This window comes from Nicotiana sylvestris, chromosome 11, assembly GCF_000393655.2.
Source record: "Nicotiana sylvestris chromosome 11, ASM39365v2, whole genome shotgun sequence".
Classification (NCBI taxonomy): Eukaryota; Viridiplantae; Streptophyta; class Magnoliopsida; order Solanales; family Solanaceae; genus Nicotiana; species Nicotiana sylvestris.
The window spans coordinates 20,987,549-21,010,605 of NC_091067.1; the positions used below are offsets into that span (position 1 = coordinate 20,987,549).

At 35.8% G+C, this 23,057-nt stretch overlaps 1 protein-coding gene and 2 pseudogenes across 1 annotated transcript; 1 reads left to right on the top strand and 2 right to left on the bottom strand.

Annotated features, from left to right (window-relative positions):
- Positions 1 to 1,217: 1,217 nt before the first annotated feature.
- On the top strand, positions 1,218 to 6,203 carry LOC104221778 (12-oxophytodienoate reductase 3). Its single transcript, XM_009772906.2, has 5 exons — positions 1,218 to 1,571; positions 2,251 to 2,391; positions 3,973 to 4,103; positions 4,916 to 5,098; positions 5,366 to 6,203. The coding sequence occupies exons 1-5, from the start codon at positions 1,498 to 1,500 to the stop codon at positions 6,022 to 6,024; spliced, it is 1,188 nt and encodes a 395-aa protein (XP_009771208.1). The 5' UTR covers positions 1,218 to 1,497; the 3' UTR covers positions 6,025 to 6,203.
- Positions 6,204 to 12,988: 6,785 nt separating this feature from the next.
- LOC104228278 (large ribosomal subunit protein P2B-like) lies at positions 12,989 to 13,682 on the bottom strand (annotated as a pseudogene).
- Positions 13,683 to 21,664: 7,982 nt separating this feature from the next.
- LOC104228277 (large ribosomal subunit protein P2-like) lies at positions 21,665 to 22,286 on the bottom strand (annotated as a pseudogene).
- Between the last annotated feature and the right edge of the window lie 771 nt (positions 22,287 to 23,057).

A 23,057-nucleotide genomic window follows, 5' to 3' on the forward strand; every position in this document is an offset into this window, starting at 1 on the left:
AAATACTTATTTACAGTTGATATTTATAGTTTTATACCAAATAAAATAATCATATCTTAAGCATCACAAGTTTAAAAAGTGAAAAGACATACTATATAATTATCATTTGACAATACTCAGTATTAATTAATTTTTATCTGTCGAAATTCACATGTAACCTAGTGTTAATGATAATTGCCCGATCATTAGTTAGCAGAGTTACGATGATAAGCGATAGGCACCCGATAAAACAATCAAGACATGCAAGTAGACCGAATACGATTCTACAAAATATTGACCGAATACATTACACGTTGGTGGTGTCGCCCTTGGACCCTGCTGAACGCGAAATACTGTGTACACCAGACTATCTTTTAGTATCGACCGAATATGATACTAAAAATATCGACCGAATACATCACACCCTTGGTGGTACAACCCTTTCCTAGACACTACATGAATGCGAGATACTTTGATTTGTGCACCGGACTACCTTTTAATGTCGATCAAACACGATACTAAAACGCAAGATGCTTTGTGCACCAGACTACCTTTTATTGTCGATCGAATACGATACTAAAAATGTCAACCGAACACAGCACACCCTTGGTGGTACAACCCTTTCCTAGACACTACATGAACGCGATATACTTTAATTTGTGCATCGGACTATCTTTTAGTGTCGATCGAATACAATACTAAAACGCAAGATGCTTTGTGCACCAGACTACCTTTTATTGTCGATCGAATACGATACTAAAAATGTCAACCGAACACATCACACCCTTGGTGGTGCAACCCTTTCCTAGACACTACATGAATGCGATATACTTTAATTTGTGCACCGGACTACCTTTTAGTGTCGATCGAACACGATACTAAAACACAAGATGCTTTGTGCATCAGACTACCTTTTATTGTCGACCGAATAAGATACTAAAATGTCAACCGAATACATCACACCTTTGGTGGTACAACCCTTTCCTGGATCCTGCATAAAAGCGAGATGCTTTTTACACCAGACTACTTATATATTATACGATACGAAAAATAATGTTAACCGAATACATCACACCCTTGGTGGTACAATCTTTTCCTAGATCTTCCATGAATGCGAGATGTTTTGTGCACCAGATTACCTTGTTGTATTGACCGGATACAACACTAATTTTTTTTTTTTTTTGCACAACCTCCTTCGTGGTAGCTGCATATATATATAGTTAAAATAGACCAATAAGATCCAGAAATCTATAGTCAAACCATGTACATTATTTTATTCATGTTCAATATTTCCCATATGAACAGCGTGCCTCACTATTGTTTCTTGACTTATCAATTCTAAGTTCCACGAAAACGACCTTCACTAATTACTGCACAGTCCACCTTCTTATGCCGTCCAATCTCACCATTAAATCATAGCTCCATTTCACCAATATTCTTTTGTAGCCAATTCTCCTAAACAAATTCTTGAAAAATAGAAGAAACAAAAACATAATCCTCACTCTTCTCTCCTCAGCAATGGCTAATCAAGATGGAAATAACTCAAGCTTATTCTCTCCTTACAAAATGGGAAAGTTCAATCTTTCTCACAGGTTTGTTTCTTTAATCACATCTTAAAATAATCTTTATACATTTTTCTGAGCTTTTCTTAACAAGTTTCCAAAAGGCTATTTTCTTTATATAAATGGATCATATGATAAATCTCATCACAATAAAAAAAAATTAATTTAACATGGGCTAGTTACCAATATTCTCCATAGGCCAGTTTCTGTATAACAACTTACTATAATTTACTGATTTGTCTAAGCTTTTCTAAATCAGAATCAAAAGGGTGTATTTATAATTCATATTTTTGGATCATGTAACAAATCTCAAGCTCTAAATGGACATTAACATCTTCAAATTTTAAGAACTGAAAATTTTCAATAAATTTTTTCTCAGCTTTTCTGATCAAGAATCCAAAAGGGTGTGTGTTTATAAATATTGATTATTTGACAAATCTATAACTTAAAATGGGGCAGAGTTATCTTTTACTTGTTGTTGGTGAGAGGTGGCAGGTGTCTTATGCACGCAAGCCGGTTCGGACTCCACGGTTAGGACTAAGAAAAAAAAAAGGCAAAATTTACAACTTTTACGTATTGAGATGATTGGATCACGTAAAATCTGATCTTGAATTTTTCATGGGAAAATGTGGGGGAAGATTTTTTTTTTTCTTGGACATATTTAGCCTTGATTGGGGATCATATTTATGTTTGGTTTGCCACGTGGCAGGGTAGTATTGGCTCCAATGACAAGGTGTAGAGCACTGAATAGTATTCCACAGCCAGCGCTGGCAGAGTATTATGCGCAGAGAGCAACCGACGGTGGATTTCTCATCACTGAAGGCACTATGATTTCTCCAACTTCAGCTGGGTATGTTCGTAAATTTGGTTATATTTCAGGGTCTTTTTGGTAAATAATACTTGGGGGTATTCAATTATTGATGCTCTTGGTCCCCATTGGACTATTTGAAAACTACTATTAAGCGAGTAATTTATTGACACGTGTACATGTACCACATAATTTACTAGTGGAATATTGTGGGTCCGAAGACACGCTTTGCATGATATATATATATATTTTTTAGAAAGTTCATATAATTTCGAAAGAATTATTAATGTAATGTCAGAAGAAGAGAAGGCCAGGGTTCGAGCCGTAAAAACAGTCTTTTGCAAAATGCAGGATAAAGTTGCGTATATCACTCACACAAAGTATATGTATTGCCTTTTAGAGGAGCTTTGTATATACATTCTTGAGTCATGTTGGTCGCCCGAGGTTTAGGATTAAGGCTTGTGATTCTTTTTAGTTTTATTTTCCCAATTACTAAAGTTAAGTGGGGATGGGAGACATGAGAACCGAACCAACACATATTATATTCTATAGTAAAAAAAAAGAATTTCGCTTCTCAAATAATAATAATAATTTTGTTCTTTTTGAGATGGGAGAGTATTTTAAGGTTATATTTACTTTTGCAACTTCAAAAGTTGCCAAAAAGAATTAAACATTGGTTAAATAAAGCATTAAATGCTTGTATCAAAATTATGGGACTTTCCATACATTACCTTATGGGCCCCACATTGCACTATGAGAAAAGTACTGTTAAGGACGAGTCACATCATGCCACGTGTATATTTTACCTCTATAATTTGTAATGTCAGCTCATAGTATATCTTACCATAATCTATTTTGCCATTATAATTTAGTTGTTGGAAGTTGTGATTTTTAGGCTCATACATTACTATTATCATCAATTGAACTTGAGTGAAGCTTGCTTTGCTAGATACTTTAGGAAAACAAATTCTACATTTTTAGAGATTACACAAAGGTTTAATTTATACACACATTGTTACTGTAACGAAATTTTTACGCTATCAGATAATTCAAAAGATATTTACACATAAACATCTTTGAAGTATGAGATTGAATTGGACCTTTAGGATTCAAAATCTAATGAAGTTGAGTAACATATTAAGCTTTGATATCTCCTTTCAGACAGTATAAATCATGTCAGACTTTCACATGGAAATACCTTGAATTGGAGAAGAACAAAAGGAATAAAAAGGAAAATATCAAAGTTTTTTTTGGTAATAAATATCAAAGTTATAAAGTTAGTAAATAGTACTCCATCATTTCAATTTATGTGACGTGGTTTGACTCTGTACAGAATGCAAGAAAGAAATAAAAAAATATTAAAACTTGTGATCTTAAACAAATTTTAATATTTTCGTGACTAACTTTTTAAACTTAAAGTCTCAAACATATCTTATCATTTATGTGGTTATAAAAGCTTCTCATTAAAAGTACAAGTTCAAGTTAAATTATTTTTTAAATATAAAAATATGTCAATCTTTTTGGAACAGAATAATAAGAAAATAATGTCACACAAACTATAACGAAGGAACTATAAAAATGTGAGATCCACCCTTTTTGCTCATATATTATGTGGTGTTTCAGGTTTCCACATGTGCCAGGGATTTTCACACAGGAGCAAGAAGAGGCATGGAAAAAAATTGTTGATGTAGTACATTCAAAAGGTGCTGTAATTTTTTGTCAGTTGTGGCATGTTGGTCGCGCATCTCATGAAGGTAATAAAACTGACTCGAACACCACGGTCATTATAAAAAAATGGTCAACGTGGTTATATTTACACCAAAGAAGATCAAGAGTGCCAATATTGTTTAGACAATCTTCTTTTTCTACTAGAGTTGTTGGCCACTACATTAGCTGTACTAATTGCTGGGGGCAAGGATGCATTGCTAAATTTTAATAGTTTTTTGGCAACACTGGATGTTCTTTCATTATATGTTCATTTCTTGGGACAGTTCATGCATTTAATTTTTTATAATCGAGAAATATTCGATGAAGGAGAATGGTCAAGTCGTCTCCAAGTGACCTATAGGTCAAAGGTTCGAGTCGTGGAATCAGACACTGATGCATTCTTACATTAGGGTAGACTACCTACATGACACCCCTTGGGGTGCAGCGGTTCCACTTGCGTGCCTTGCGTGAATGCGGGATGCTTCGCGCACAATGCTGCCCTTCTAACCAAGAAATATAGGAGAGTCAACTGCACACAAAGGCGGAACTATATTATAAAATGAGGGGTCATCGGCATCCATAAAGTTTGGCAAAAAATTTATATATACATGCATATGTCTTTAAAAAATAAGATTGTTTAGTAGTGGCACCTTATATACAAAGCAAATTTTGGCTGAATGTAAAAGAGCTCCCGCTACATCTAAATTGTGGCTCCGCCTCTGACCATACAGGATTCTGAAACTCGATAGATAATGGACCTGCCCCTCTACCTTTCATGTGACAATTAATATATAGAAGTTGAATAGTTTCAAATTGTTAGTTGTCTAACCAAGCTTGTATATATATATCTATTCATTAGTGTATCAACCTGATGGAGGTGCACCAATATCTTCAACTGAGAAGCCAATATCAAAGAGATGGAGAATACTAATGCCAGATGGAACTCATGCTATTTATCCAAAACCAAGAGCTCTAGGAATCAATGAAATCTCACAAGTAGTTGAAGATTATCGCAAGGCAGCCTTAAATGCTATTGAAGCAGGTTAGTTCTAAGTACATCTCAGTTTGAATATCTATTGCTTCTTTGTTATATCATTCTGTACAAGATTGGACCAGCCAAGCCAGGGGCGAATTAAGTGTTTCGGCACCTGGTTCAGCCGATCCCAGTATTTTTGACGTAAAGCATAAATTTTATGTAAAAACTCCCCAAAATTTCAAGAATTCATAATTTTAAAAGTACATTGAGTTCAGTGGTAAGAACCTTAAAGGTCGAACAGATAAACTTAAAATCCTGGATAATTATGTACAGGTTTTGATGGTATCGAAATCCATGGAGCTCACGGTTACTTGATTGACCAATTCTTGAAAGATGGGATCAACGACCGGACAGATGAATATGGTGGATCGCTAGGCAACCGTTGCAAATTCATAATGCAGGTGGTTGAAGCAGTCGTTACAGCAATAGGTGCTGATCGCGTAGGTGTAAGGATGTCACCAGCAATAGATCATCTCGACGCCATGGACTCAAATCCACTCAGCCTAGGCTTAGCAGTTGTTGAAAGACTAAACAAACTCCAACTTCAATTTGGTTCCAAACTTGCCTATCTTCATGTGACTCAGCCACGATACGTTGCCTATGGGCAAACTGAAGCAGGTAGGCTTGGAAGTGAAGAGGAGGAAGCGCGTCTAATGAGGACACTGAGAGACGCGTATCAGGGGACGTTTATTTGTAGTGGCGGATATACTCGGGAGCTAGGAATCGAGGCTGTGGCACAGGGTGACGCTGATCTCGTGTCATATGGTCGCCTTTTCATTTCTAATCCTGATTTGGTTATGAGGCTCAAGCTTAATGCACCTCTAACTAAGTATAATAGGAAGACATTCTATACTCAAGATCCAATTGTAGGGTACACAGATTACCCTTTTCTTCAAGGGAATGGAAACAGCGTACCCTCGTCGCGTCTGTGAGAAGAATAATTGGATTTTGTATGAACTGTGAATGCTTGATTTTGTTGGGCAGTTTATTAAGTAAACAAGGTATTATTGAGTTGTATATGCATCTATTTTGAGGTTGTGATGAAGCTGATTTTATGGAGAAAATTGTACTATTAATATAAAAGGTTTGATCAGCTAGATATGCTCTAAAATTACTGTTCTTAATGTTAAGCATAGGAGTAACTTTACCTTCTGTTTTTTCCTTCAAAGTTTATTTATTCCGCCTTCCATGCCTAGGTTGAACTCGTTAACCTAATGCTATGAAAAGATCATACACAAACAGCGTACAGAAGTTAAACTCATACCTATTCGAGGACGATGAATTCTTCTGGTGGAGGTGGTTTGTTAGTCCCTCAAACAAGCCGCTAGCAATGTGGCACGACTGTGGCAAGGACTTGGCATGTTGCAGCGAGTGTGACACGTAGTTAAGACGCTAACCCAAGATTGTGTAAGATAGTTTGTTATTGGCAAGTTGGAAGTGGGATTCTTCCCACTACGGAAGAAAGAAGTTCCGTGCCTGTCATGTGAAACACTCCCGGGACCGACCTTACTCGTACCGTGCTTGTTAGCCTCGGAATTGATCATTATGAAATAGCACATAACAGGCACGGGATTGTCTCAACAGGCACGAGACTGACTCAACAGGCACGAGATTAACTCAACAGGCACGAGATCCTAGAGTTAATTATTTATTTGAATTTTAAATTCAAAATTCGAATAAATAGTCGTGTCTTGTTTGTGAAACAAGACATCTTTTCTGAAAGGGTCTATTGGTTGCCTATAAATACACAAGAATTCCAACGAAGTGGATATAGAAAATCACAAGTGTTACTGCAGGCTTTGTTGTATCCTGAAGAGAATCGTTTTGTATTTTCCCTAAATTAGTATACAGGCGATAACTCTTTAAGGACAGTCGATTTTCACGCCTCAAAGCCAGTTTTGATTATTATTTTTCTAACAATCTTAAAGAGTTATTCTGCTATGGAGAAATTGATGTCTGTTGTTGAGAATCCGAAGGAGTTCATCAAACTTGATCGCTTTGATGGAACGAACTTTACCCGTTGGAGAGACAAGATGATATTCTTGTTGTCCGCTCTCAATATCTACTATGTTCTTGATTCTGCCTTGCCTCTGATGCCTGAGCCCACAGCAGAAGATTCTGACGTAGTCAAGGAAGAAAGGAAGAAACGAGAACATGATGAACTGTTGTGTCGCGGCCATATTCTGAATACTTTGACAGATCGACTCTATGATCTTTACTGCAATCTGAAGTCGCCAAGAGAGATTTGGACTGCTCTACAAACTGCATACCAGAATGAAAAACGAGGTATTGACAAATTCCTGGCTCTGCAGTACTTTGAATTTAAAATATTTGATACTAGGCCTATAATGGATCAGATTCATGAACTGCAAATCTTAGTATCAAAACTAAGTGATCTTGAAGTTAAAATTCCTGATGCACTTCAAATAGGTGCTATTCTTTCGAAATTGCCTTCCTCTTGGAATGACTATAGAAAGAAAATCCTACATTCTATGGATAAAATGACTGTGGAACAATTTCGTACTCACATTCAAATTGAAAGTGAGACTCGTGCTCGTGATGTTATTAGTCAGCCTTCGAGTTCCGCAGTCAATTTTGTCAGTCAGAATGATTCAGGAAGTGGGAACAAACATCTGAAAGTTTCCAAAAAGTCTTCTTTTAAAAAGAGAAAGAACTTTAGTTGTCATCATTGTGGAAAGAAAGGCCATATGATTCGGGACTGCAGATATAGAAAGGCAGGAATAAATTTCAATGCAGGCAAAACCGAAAAGTCTAAAAAGATTAAAAAATCTGGAAATTCTGAAAAGGCAAACTTAGTGGAAAATTCTGCCCAAGGACTGGTTGCCATGGTTTCCGCAATGCAAATTGGTATGGTCACAGAGTTGAATGTGGCTACCGCTGCTACAAATACTCAAGACTGGTGGCTAGATTCGGGTGCTACTATTCATGTCTGTTATGACAAGAAGATGTTCAAGACATATGCAGAAGTGCAGGATTCTGAACAAGTCTTGATGGGAAACCATGTTGCGGCAGATGTTGCTGGAAAAGGAAGTATTGAGATTAACTTCACATCTGGCCAGAAGTTGACGTTACTGAATGTGTATCATGTTCCTGATATGAAGAAAAACTTAATGTCCGCTGCTTTGCTGTCAAAGAAAGGCTTCAAGATAGTTATTGAGTCTGATCATGTAATAGTGTCTAAGAATGGTGTTTTTGTTGGAAAAGGCTATAACTGTAACGGCATGTTCAAATTGAGTATTAATGAAATAAATTATGTTTCTGCTTACATCGTTGAGTCTGATTCTTGTTTATGGCATGCTAGACTAGGACATTTAAATTTTGGCTCCTTGAATTATATGTCCAAAAATGGTTATATCTCATGTAAAACTCAACATATAAAATGTGAAATTTGCATACAAGCAAAGATGACAAAGAAACCATTTCGTAAAGTTGAAAGATCCACAGAACTATTAGATTTAATACATTCAGACTTGTGTGAATTAAATGGAGAATTAACTAGAGGAGGCAAAAGATATTTTATTACTTTTATAGACGACTTCTCTAGATTTACATATGTTTACCTACTTAGAACTAAGGACGAAGCTTTTCAAAAGTTTAAAGAATACAAGTCTGTTGTGGAAAATCAAAGGAGTAGGAAAATTAAAATTATTCGAAGTGATAGAGGCGGAGAATATTTTCCTAACGAATTTAATAAGTTCTGTGAAGAGCATGGCCTAATACATCAAATGAGTGCCCCTTATACTCCTCAACAAAATGGGTTAGCGGAAAGGAAAAATAGAACTTTGGTGGATATGGTTAATGCTATGTTACTTAATGCACATTTGCCACATAATTTATGGGGTGAAGCACTACTAACTGCATGTTATATTTTAAATAGAGTGCCTTCAAAGAGTATGCATATTTCGCCTTATGAGCTTTGGAATGGTAGAAAACCAAATTTAAATTATTTTAAAGTGTGGGGGTGTATATCCTATTATAGAGTACCTGACCATCAAAGAACAAAATTGGGTCCTAGAGGAATTAAAAGTATTTTTGTAGGATATGCACAACACTCCAAAGCTTATAGACTGCTAGATCTAGAATCTAATGTCATTATAGAATCTATACATGTTGAATTTATTGAAAATAGATTTATAAATGACAATGTTGATGAAATGACTGAAATAAATGGAAAACGTATCAATGCTAATAAATTGTCGCTTTCTGAAATTATTAAAACTAAGGAAAGAAGTGACGATATGCAAATAGAACCAAGGAAAAGCCAAAGAATAAGAAAAGAAAAACATCTTGGTTCTGATTTTATTTCTTCACAATTTATAGTATTTCTTGTTGAAGGAGATAGGACAAACGTTTGTAATCAAATTTCTATTATATTAAATGTTGAAGAAGACCCAAAGACGTTTCAAGAAGCAATGTCTTCTAGAGACGCTGCCTTTTGGAAAGAGGCCATTAATGATGAAATGGACTCAATTATATCCAACAACACTTGGGTTTTGGTTGATCTTCCTCTTGGATCAAAACCTATAGGTTGTAAGTGGGTCTTTAGGAGAAAGTACAATACAGATGGTTCTGTCCAAACCTTCAAAGCAAGATTAGTTGCAAAAGGTTTCACTCAAAAGGAAGGCATAGACTATTTTGATACATATGCTCTTGTTGCAAGAATAACATCCATTAGAGTCCTTTTATCCTTAGCCTCTATCTATGATCTTTACGTACATCAAATGGATGTTAAAACAACCTTTCTAAATGGGAACCTTAGTGAAGAAATATATATGCAACAACCTGAAGGATTTGTTCTTCCGGGAAACGAGAAGAAAGTTTGTAAATTGATAAAGTCTCTTTATGGTCTTAAACAAGCGCCTAAACAGTGGCATGAAAGATTTGATAGTGTAATACTATCAACCGGATTCGTACATAATAATGCAGACAAGTGCATTTACTCTAAATTTACAAAAGAATATGGAGTAATAATTTGTTTATATGTCGATGACATGCTGATTTTTGGTACGAATCTACAAGGAATTACCGAGACCAAGAAGTATCTAACCTCAGTTTTTAAAATGAAGGATTTAAATGAAGTTGATACTATTTTGGGAATCAAGGTCAAAAGAGATAACAAGCAAGTGACTTTGTCACAAGCACATTATATAGATAAAATCCTTACTAAATTCAGTCATTTAGGAATAAAGGGGTATAATACTCCTTATGATTCTAGTGTTAAGCTAACTGCAAATACTGGAAGAGCAGTAGCACAGTTGGAGTATGCAAGTGCGATAGGTAGTATGATGTATGCAATGCATTGCACTAGACCCGACATTGCATTTGTTGTTTGTAAACTTTCAAGGTTTACCAGTAATCCAGGTAATGATCATTGGAAAGCAATAAGTAGAGTACTTGGATATTTAAAATATACAAAGCACTTAGGCATTTGCTATAATGGTTTTCCTAATGTATTAGAGGGATATTCTGATGCAAGTTGGATTACAAGTGTTAATGATAATAAATCCACATCAGGATGGATATTTACTCTAGGCGGTGGAGCCATTAGTTGGGCATCCAAGAAACAAACATGTATTTCTCATTCTACTATGGAATCTGAATTTATTGCATTAGCAGCTGCTGGAAAAGAAGCAGAATGGCTGAGGAATATGTTACTTGATATAAAGTTGTGGCCACAACCTATGCCAGCCATTTCCATATTCTGTGATAGTGAGACTACAATGTGTGTTGCTCACAATAAAATATATAATGGGAAATCGAGACATATAAGCTTGAGACATGCTTATATAAGAGAATTAATTACAAATGGAGCTATAACTATAATATATGTGAGATCAAATAAGAATTTGGCTGATCCACTTACGAAGCCATTAGGTAGAGATGTAGTACAACAAACTTGTGGAGAGATGGGGCTGAGACCCTTAAATTAAATACAAGGAATAGGAACCCCACTTTGAGTTAGTATACACTCTAACAATATAAGTTCAATAGGTAATAACAAGTTACTTGTATTGTTTAAGCACTGATCTCCTCTTTAGGAGCCCTAATTCTAATGTACTACTTACTGTTATATGAGGAGTTAAGGAGTTGTTAAATTCTTGTTATAACAGGGGCATAAAGACAAACTCCAAAGTGCATACTGTTACATGAAGAGGTTGATTAATCTTAATGGAATTATTAATGTCTGGAGTAATAGGGACATATTAACTAATTCCACCTATATGAATATTGAAGTGGTGCCGCTTCTAGCAAGATTTAAAGGGTTGATCTTGTAAATATTCATGAATTCGGGATGAGCACATGACCGCAAACGTGCTAAAGCGAATACTGGATTTTCTAAGCTACTAGATAATGCTGTGTGTGTGGTATTTTCGGTTTTGGCACAAGGAGTTGTGGTTCAAATCTTAAGATACCATTAACTTCGTCAAAACTTTAATATACTTACACTAAAGGAAAGTTCAAATCTGTAAAAGATACTTTCAATTATTCACAAGTGTTATGAAGCGAAATAACAAACTAGTGGGGGATTGTAAGATAGTTTGTTATTGGCAAGTTGGAAGTGGGATTCTTCCCACAACGGAAGAAAGAAGTTCCGTGCCTGTCATGTGAAACACTCCCGGGACCGACCTTACTCGTACCGTGCCTGTTAGACTCGGAACTGATCATTATGAAATAGCACATAACAGGCACAGGATTGTCTCAACAGGCACGAGACTGACTCAACAGGCACGGGATTGTCTCAACAGGCACGAGACTGACTCAACAGGCACGAGATTGTCTCAACAGGCACGAGACTGTCTCAACAGGCACGAGACTAACTCAACAGGCACGAGATTAACTCAACAGGCACGAGATCCTAGAGTTAATTATTTATTTGAATTTTAAATTCAAAATTCGAATAAATAGTCGTGTTTGTTTGTGAAACAAGACATCTTTTCTGAAAGGGTCTATTGGTTGCCTATAAATACACAAGAATTCCAACGAAGTGGATATAGAAAATCACAAGTGTTACTGCAGGCTTTGTTGTATCCTGAAAAGAATCGTTTTGTATTTTCCCTAAATTAGTATACAGGCGATAACTCTTTAAGGACAGTCGATTTTCACGCCTCAAAGCCAGTTTTGATTATTATTTTTCTAACAGATTGCATCAGACTCGGCGGATATGTATATATAATATATATTGAAACCCAGCTTCTTTACTTTTATATTTTGATACCCGTTAGTGGAATTTTTTACTCTGCCGCCCCTGGAGTTTAACCAAACATGAGGAACTTTTAATTCATATAAGACTTGTAATATTAAACGATAGAGTGTTGCAACTCAAGTTTGGGAAAACTTCAATCATCTAATTAACGATGAAACAGAATATTTTCCCTTACTGATACCATAGATTTTGAATCTGAAATTGATTGACTGATGCAGTTTGGAGAAAACTATGGATTGTTGGTGGGATCGATGTAACAAGATGTCATGCAGAAGCGAAAAATAAATCAAACGACAAACGAAAAATACACCAAAAGAGTTGATTAATTGACTTACATACAGATGGTGATAAAGAAAAAATCTACTATAAAAAGATATATAAAATATCGAGAGAAACAATTCTTCCCTTAAACAAGATTCTTAATGACTACATTGTGGATGATATAAAGCGAAAAAAATAATTATCAATTTATAGAAGTCCAAAATATTTTTCGAGCGGCAAAGTATTGCTAAATTAGCGTATATAATGATGGAAGAACGCAACTTTTCTCTTAATGATCAAACAGAGGAGTAATAATGCTTATATTTTACCGACTCAACAACGTCAATTGAATTTGATAGCCATACAAAGAAAAATTGTTTAAGAACAAAACTTTCAACCTAAAAATAATTAAAAACAATACTATTGCATAAAATAACAACAAACTAAACTTAATTATAAGAAAACATGACTAACAAAAATGGTTCCACCAAAAGCAATATTAAACTATTCTAATCAAAGAGACTAAAATTAAAATCTTCTTCATCAGACTCTTCCTTCACCTCAACTTTCTTTTCCTCTTTTTTCTCTTCAACTTGAGCAACATTATTTTCAGCACCATTGACAACAGAAGAAGCAGCACCACATCCAAAAGCCATAGAAGTAGAAGCCAATTGTTGTTTGCCAGCAGCAATTAATTCAGTAATATCTTTGCCTTTGACTTGTGATAACAATAATTCGATTTTCGCCTCATCAATCTCAGCTCCAACAGGCAACAGAATTCAAGATTTTCCTTAAATCATCAGCTGAAGGATTAGTGTTGCCACCCAATTGTGCCAATAAATAGGCTGCGATCACCTTCATATTTAGTTAAGTTTCAAGATTCTTGAAAATAGAGAATACCTTGTTTTGTTCTAAAGAATACGAGAGACTGATTTTTGTTTAATGAGGAATATGTCTCCTATTAAAGGGTATATATAGGCACCATGTTGGGATTGTAGGAAATCCAATCCAAATTAGGACAGGTATAGGAATACGTAATTAAGACCATATTTCAGTTGGATTCTGGTACATAATTCCTAGTACTAATGGGATTGGGAAAGAGAGTAAAAGAAAAAGATTTAACTTGTATATACTACAGTCCAATAGTTTTCTTCCGTTTTAGCATATATTTTAAGTTAATTACCAATTTTACTGTAATAAGTGTTTCAAATAAGCAAACATTTAATTAATAAATAAATTTTAGTTGATTCTAAAGTCCTAAATATTAGAAAAATTATTAAATATCTATTTTGTCTAGTATGAACGTTATTTTTAAAGGCAGACTGGGACGGTCACGAGAGAATTCTTCAAAAAACTTTTTTTTTCAGTTAGAGTGAAGCCAAAACAAGGTGAAATACATCTTTAAAATTTTTAATTTCAAATATTTCTATTTATTTCCATTTACCATTCTCAATTCTTTCAGTTTTATAAATAATAAAGGATATCGATTATTACTTATCTAGTAAATTGAGATCTTAGTTCTCTCCTTTAAATGATTGTGATTACCCAAAAGGTCATCTCGTATTTTAAAACCTAATTCGGGGTTCCGAGGCCTTCAAAATTCCATTTTCTTTTTTCTCGATTTGCGTGAGCAGTTCGGGCGCGTTTCCGAAAAGCCTTTATATGAAAATTTGAGAAAATACTAAGTTTTGCCTTTAAAATTGATTTAAGCTGACTTCGGTCAACATTTTGAGTAAACGGACCCGGACCCGTGCTTTGACGGTCCCGGAGGGTCCGTAATAAAATATGGGACTTGGGCATATGCCCAGAATCGAATTCCGAGTCCCTAGCCCGAGGAATGAATTGTTGAAGAAATTTGTTAAACTGAAAATATAATAGTTTTTAGAAAATGAATAATGCTTGAGCTTATTGGTATCAGGCCCGTATTTTGGTTCCGGAGCCCGGTACAGGTTTAATATCGTATTTCAGTCATGTCTGTGAAATTTGGTAAGAAACGGGACTGATTGGACGTGATTCGGATCCTCAATTGTGAAAATAGAAACTTTAAGTGTTCTTGAGAATTTCATTGATTTTGATGCTAAATCCGTAGTTTTGGGTGTTATTTTAGTGATTTGTTCACCCGAACAAGTTCATATGATGTGTTAAGACTGGTGTGCATGTTTGGTTTGGAGCCCCGAGGGCTCAGGTGAGTTTTGAATAGGCTACGGGATGTCTAGGCTTAGAAAAGACCTTATGTAGGATAGTTGCAGGTCTCTGAACCTAGGAGCGCGGCCGCGCTGGAAACTTCGCGGACCGCGGTGAGATTTCATGATCGCGGTGGAGGGCTTCGCGGACCGCGGTGGGTAAGGCCAAATTTTCTCCGGTCGCGCCCATTAATTCGCGGACCGCGGTGAGGTTCGTGGGCGCACCCAATATTTCGCGGCCTTCGTAATAGGGATCAGAGAGGGCTATATAAATCGGACTTTTCATTCATTTTTCAATTTTTCAAAACCCTAAACCATAAGAGGCGATTTTTCAAATACTTTTTCTTCCCCAAATCATAAGTAACTGATTTTAAACTCATTTCTTTCACTTTTTAACTTCTTTTTACAAGATTTCATCCTAGAATCTAGGGTTTTCATCGTGGAATTGGGAATTGTTGGATAGAACTTATAAATTTTGAAGTTTGCGGATTTAGACCTCAAATTGAGGTCGAATTCCAAAACCAATTGTATATCCGGGCTCAGAGGTGAATGGATAATCGAATTTTGGTCTGAATTTCGGGTTTGGACCAAGCGGGCTCGGGTGTTGACTTTTGTTGACTTTTTCAAAAATGACTTAAATTGAATTCCTTGCTATCATGGGTAGTTCCTAAGGCTTAAATTTAATCTTTTGGTTGGTAATTTGCTAGATTCTATTGATTCGGAGGCTTGTGTGAAAGGAAAAGTTGTGATTGAGCTTTGAGATCGGCTGTGGAATCGAGGTAAGTGTTGTGGCTAACCTTAGCTTGAGGGAGTAGGTATTGTTGCCTTATTTGCTACATGTTTAGTTGTTGAGTACGATGTATAGGTGAGGTGATGAGTATCTATACGTTGTTGTCGGGTCATAGCATACGAGTGAGTCTTATACTTGTGACTGTTGTGTTTTTTATACGTATTATTCATGCTTAAACGGGTTATTCTTCATGTTAAACAAGTTTTATTATGTTTTCCTGGTATTGAATATTTGTTGAGTATTGACTCAAGTTGAGATTTATATTGTGAAGTTAAATGTTGAAACGAGGCTGTTTAATGATGATTCCCTTGTTGGGTTGCTATTGTTTCTGCTGTTTGGGTGAGGAAGAGTGTAAAGTACGAAGGGTAATGTCGTGCAAAATTATGTGTGAGTGATAAAGCACGAAGGGTGATGTCGTGCCATATTCTGTGAGTGTTAATGCATGAAGGGTGATGTCGTGTCGTATTCCATATTGATAATGTACGAAGGGTGGTGTCGTGCCATGTTATGAGAGAATTAATGCACGAAGCGTAATGACGTACCGCTTATGTTGTTTCTTATGGTAAGGACGAGAGTAAAAGCACGAAGGGTGATGTCGTGCACATGTTGCTATGTTATTATTCTGTTGGTTCAAAGCATGATATTTACTGTGTTTCTGTACTGTACTATTTTTAGAATTTGACATTCCCCTCAGCATGTTTTCCCCCTTCCCGTTATTATCTATTAAATTTCTGTTATTATTATTTTCTCGTAAATAATTTAACTGCACGGGTTCATGCTATTTGTTGTGTCCTAGCCTCGTCACTACTTCGCCGAGGTTAGGCTCGGTACTTACTAGTACATGGGGTCGGTTGTACCGATATTGCACTCTGCACTTTCTGTGCAGATTTTGGTGTCGGACCTCGTGATTAGAGTTGGGTTGCTGCCTTCAGTCCATCAGGTGACCTAAGGTAGATCTGCCAGCGTTCGCAGACCCTGGAGTCCCCTTCCCTCTATCTTAGTTTTCCTGTCTCCTTTCATTCATGAACAAATGTATTTCTTTTAAACCAGTATTTGAAGAAAATTCTTAGAAGTTCGTGGATTGTGACACCAGATTTTTTGTGATAGTCGTGTATTAGTATTTTAAACTGTTATAAAATTTTCGTACTTCATATTTGTCTAGTTTAAATTATTGTTAATTACTGTTTTGGTTAATGATTAATGTGTTAGAACCGTATCTGTTGGCTTACCTAGCATTCTAAGAGTTAGGCGTCATCACGATCCCGACGGTGGAAAATCTAGGTCGTGACAATGATAAATTAGACATGTCAATAAAATCCAATATTCAAAAAAAAATAGTTAATATGTTTATTAAAGAAAAAAAGTTGGGAAAAACATCACTGGAAAAATAATTAAGATAAATGTTACACGGGAAAAACTTCATAAAAATAAGGAAGGTATTGTAATGGAATAAATATGATCTTTTTACCCTTAGAGGCTTCGGGTTCGAGCTTCTAAAATAAAAAAGATCTTGATCGCTACTCCTTTTAATTGAGAAAATTGTAGTATTGAAACAAAAGGTTTGATAAGCTAGATATGTTCTAAAATTACTATTCTTTAAGCATAGGAGAAGATAGTTTATTTTAACTCCACAATATCGTATAGGTTATACTTAGTGACGGGGCCACCTTAGTCTAAGGGGTGTTAGACACGTCTTAGCCAGAAAATTACATTGTGTAGCTAGGTCCAAAATGTTCTTATATGTATATATACATAAGGGGTGCCAGACACGCCTTAGTCTAAGGAGTGTCAGACACGCCTTAGCCGGAAAATTACATAGTGTAGCTAGGTCCAAAATGTTCTTATATGTATATATACTATATGTTGAAACTTCTTAGCTTCTTGTAATATTAATCAAGAGATTATGATGCCCTCAAGTTGGAGGAACCTTCAATCATCTATCTATGACCAGGTCCATCTCAAGAAGATTGGGGCCTAAAGCCAAAATTCAGAGAGATGCCCTAAGTAAGAATATCAACAATAAAATTTGCAATGAAAAAATATAAAATAAAGGTAGAATAATAAAACTGGCTCAAGAATTTGATAAGCTGATATACAACAACAACAACAACAACAACATCAACAACAACAACAACAACAACAACAACAACAACAACAACAACAACAACAACATGCCCAGTGAAAACCCACAAATTAAAGTAGGGTCTGGAGAGGTAGAATATACGCAGACCTTACCTCTGTCTTGGAAGGTAGATAGGTTGTTTCTGAAAGACCATCGGCTCAAGAGAAAGCACGACAAAATAAAGGCCAGATAAGGACAATCAATTCAATGCAGTATGAAAATGAAAGTAACAAAAGCGAATAAGTCATGATAAAGCAGTCTGAAAAGGAACAGTAGCTATCACATATAAATAAAATAATCGAAGTACAAGAAATAATAGATAGTAGCAGAAATCAAAGGGTAAGAAACTATAGAGCAAGATAAGTTGATATAATGATATCGAAAAATATTGCATTGCTCCAATATAATGATTGTTTGTTGTAATGCTTTGAAGAAGACAACTTGTAAGCTCCGGTAAGTTGTCGATTGAGAGATTTTTTGTCACGACCCCAATCTCCCACCGTAGGATGTCGTGATAGCACCTAATCTCTAAGACTAGGTAAGTCTAACATACATTAAGAATAACGGAAATAATAATAGAAATTCAAATTTAAACCAACCAGCTATCATCAAAGAACTCCACAATACAGCTGACAATAACTCTCAAAATCTTGTGAGACTGAGTCATAAGTTCTATACGAGTATATTGAACGTCTCTAATATATCACTATCTAAATAAAGAGTATGCAATAGAAAAATAAGGACAGAGGGTGACTCCGAGGCATGCGAACGTCGGCTGTATACCTTGAAGTCTCTGATCAGGAAGATCTACTCATTGGTGCCTAGCCTGGTATGAGGTACCTAGATCTGCACAAAATAATATGCAGAAACGTAGTATGATGCACCAAATAGTACCCAGTAAGTATCAAGCCTAACCTCGGTAGAGTAGCAATGAGGTCAGGTCAAGACACCTACTGGAATAAATAAAGAAGCTGAACAGATATGGTACAGTATAATAATGGAAACAAGAAAATCATACAATGAAGAAATACAACAATATAAGTTACACTGAAACTAAGGCAATAAAGGCATCAAGGGAGGAACACATAATAAGAATAACAGGGAAAATGTGCAGACAAACACAAGTGATGTAAATGAAAGATAACAACAAGATTCACAATCACAATCTTTCCTTATATCACCGCGGGAGTCTTACTTTTAGTTTTGAAAATTATTTTTTTCGAAATAGCTACCCGCATTTTAGCCCACCTTATCACACCGCGTGGCTTCAAGTAGTTCCCCGACTAGCAACACGCGTATCAAGCGCACCTTATTTCACCGCATGGGTACAACCCTTATTCGTATACCACCACATGCGTATCAATATCACAATTTGCACCTCAAGTGTCCAAATATCACAAGTTGCCAAAAGAATCAATAATAATAATGTTTCCACAATAAATAACTCATGGCTCAACCACAATGAGTACAAGAGTCTTAACAATATCAATTGAAAGTTAATATCTCAACAAGAATAGTATTTCAATAATTTACAACTTTGCCTCAATGTGATCACGGCTTTTACAACTTCAACACCAAAACTCAACAATAAGATATTCCAGAAATAATAACTTTAAAAACAGTAACTCAACAGTCAAATAATTAACAATGCAATAAGGAAACAGTAACTTCAACTAAGCATGTAAGGGAAAATAATAAGTAAGAGATGAGACAAGTATAACAATGTCAAGTAAAGCAAGTAAGGATAGATTAACGATGATGAATATAACATATTATAACAATTCGATTAAAAGCATGAAAAGAATATACATAGCCTAAACCGGTCAATTATCACATATAGCCTGTATAACCATTCGTCATCTTGCGTACACAACTTTTACGTACCACAATTGACACAAAACAACTTCAATCCTAAGGGGTAATTTTCCTACACAAAGTTAGGCAAGATACTAACCTCAAAACATGCAAACTAAATCCACTAGTAAGCCTTTTTTTGAATATCCAACTATGAACGGTTCGAATCTATTCAAACTAACTTTATACCATAAATACAAACCATAGAAAACTATTTCGGACAATAAAGTTGCAATCTTTAAAGAAAAATAAAAAGTCAGGTCAAAAAGTCAACTCTGGCCCGCGTCTTGGAACCCGACCAAACTTATAAAATCTGAACACCCATTAAATAATGAGTCCAACTATACTAAAGTTATTCAATTCCGACCTCAAATCTTAAAAATATAGCTTGTGAGTTTTCACAAATTTTCTCAATTTTTCTAACCCAAAACACTAATTAAATGGAAAATCAATGATAGATTCATGTATAATAATCAAATCCGAGTCAAAATCACTTATACCCCGATCAACTCCTTGAAAATCTCTTCAAAATCGCCCAAAACCGAGGTCTCTAGCTCAAAAGATGGAAAATGGAACAAAACCCTCGAGTTGAAAATAATATATTGCTGCCCAGTTATTGCCTTACGTGATCGCGGAAAAGCACTCGCGATCGCGGAGAACAAAATTCTCCCTGCTCACAAAACCTCTTACGCGATCGCGTGACCTCAGTCGCGAATGTGGTAACCCGTCATCCTCAGCTTACGCGATCGCGGTCATGGCCACGTGAACGCGAAGAAAAACGCGTGCCTCAGCTCAGTCTCTCCTTCCTTATACGCGAAAAATGGTCCCACGCATGCGTTCGCGATGCACAAGCACCCCAAATTACGCGACCGCATCCCTGACTTCGCGAACGCGAAGAGTAAAAATCCATCAGTCACTAACTACTCTACGCGATCGTGCCATATCCTCTGCGAACGCGATGAAGGAAACCAGAAAATCAGAAAACCAACAATCTCAATGCAAGCACAAATGGTCCGAAGTCAATCCGAAACACGTCCGGGGCCCTCGGGACCCCGTCCGAACATACCAACAAGTCCTAAAACACGATACGAACTCGCTCGAAGCGTCAAATCACATCAAATAATACTAAAATCACGAATCGCACATTAATTAAAGCCTAATGAACTTATAAACTTCTAACTTCTAAAACTAATGTCGTAACTTACCAAACCAACTCCAATTGACCTCAAATTTTGCAAACAAGTCATAATTATACAACGAACCTATTCTAACTTACGGAATCGAAATCTAGACCCGATATCAGTAAAGTCAACTTTCGGTCAAACTTCTCAATCTTCCATACCTTCAACTTTCCAACTTTCGTCAATTTAAGCCAAAATGATCTACGGACCTCCAAATAAATATCCACACATATGTCTAAGTCCAAAATCACCATAAAAAGCTATCGGAACCATCAAAATTCTATTGCGATTCGTCTACACAAAAGTCAAACTCCGGCTAACTCTTTCAACTTAAGCTTCCAATTTTGGGACTAAGTGTCCCGTTTCACTCCGAATTTCATTCGAAACCAAACCAATCAACCCTGCAAGTCACATAACCACAATATAATATAGAGGAGGCAATAAATAGGAAAACGGGACTAAAATACTCAAAATAACCAGCCGGGTCATTATACTTTTCAATATTAAGAATAAGAATAGTAAAAGAAAAAATTGAAAAGGTAAATATTAAATAATAATTCGAGCTCGTATTAGTTGCTAGGATATAAATGAGGCAAAAAAATAGCTACGCTGCCCATGCAAGGAAACAACGATCCTCACATTAAAGTTTCGCTCCAAAAATTCTTTTTAAATTTAAATATACAATATATCTTTAAGAAAAAAATGGGGCCTCAAGAAGTTAGGACCCCAAGCGATTGCTTTACTAGCCTTATAGTCGAGTCACCCATGTATCTATCTAACGATGATATAGAATATATGTCCGTTATTGATGCCATAGAATTTGAATCAGAAAGTGATTGAGTTTTGCAGCTTTACTAGAGAAGTTGTTAAAGAACAAAACTTTCAACCTAAAGAGAGCTAAAAGCAGCAAACTACATATTCCATAAAATAACAGCAAACTACACTTAAATATAAGACAACATGACTAACGAAGATGGTTCCACCAATAGCAATATAAAACTATTCTAATCAAAGAGACTAAAGTAAAAATCTTCTTCATCAGACTCTTCTTTCTTTTCCTCCTCCTTTTTCTCTTCAACAGCAACTTCAGCAACATTACTTTCAGCACCATTGACAACAGAAGAAGCAGCACCACATCCAAAAGCCACAGAATAGAAGCCAATTGTTGTTTGCCAGCGGCAATTAATTCAGTAATATCTTTGCCTTTGACTTGAGACAATAATTGTTCGATTTTCGACTCATCAATCTCAGCACCAACAGGCAACAGAATTCAAGATTTTCCTTAAATCATCAGCTGAAGGATTAGTGTTGCCACCCAATTGTGCCAACAAATAGGCTGCGATCACCTTCATATTTAGTTAAGTTTTCAAGATTCTTGAATATAGAGTTTTCTTCAAAAGAATACGTGAGACAGAATTTTGTTATTATGAGGAATATGTCTCCTATTAAAGGGTATATATAGGCACCATGTTGGGATTGTAGGAAATCCATTCCTAATTAGGACAGGTATAGGAGTACGTAATTATGACCATATTTCAGTTGGATTCTGGTATATATTTCCTAGTACTAATGGGATTGGAAAAGAGAGGTGAAAAAAATATTTAACTTGTATATATTATAGTGTTTTCCGTTTTAACGTATGTTTTAAGTTAATTATCGTTTTTACTATATTTACGGGGATGGATATGGGGCTTAGCAAATGGGACGGACACGAGAGAACTCTTCAAAAAACTACTTTTTTCAATTGGAGTGGAGCCAAAACAAGGTGAGACGGATCTTTAAAATTTTTTGTTTTAGATATTCCTATTTATATCCATATCATTCTCAATTATTTCAATTTTATAAATAATAAGGGACATCGATTATTACTTATCTAGTAAACTGAGATCTTAGTTCTCTCCTTTAAATGATAAATTAGACATGTCAATGTTAATATGTTTATAAAAAAACAGCGTTCAAATAAGGAAAAAAAAGCAATCACTAAAAAAACAATAAGTATAAATGCTACATCAAAAAAAATTCATACAATAAAGAAAGTATTGTGGTGGGAGGGATAGGATCTCTTTGGTCTCCACCTTTAGAGGTCTTGGGTTCAAGCTCTTAGAATGAAAAAGATCCCGATCGCTACCCATTAGTTGGGGCTTCAAAAAGAGTACCGAACACTGGATAAGAAATCGGGAAAAAAAAGAGGGGCACAAATTGAAAGTCTTAGGGTAGAGAGGTTGGGTGGTACAACAATTTGACGGGGAAGACTTGCCCTAATGTCATCCCTATTTTAATTACCTTCATAAAGGGATGAAGGCAATTCAAAATTCAGATCTTCCATATAAATCTTCTCATATTCTGTGC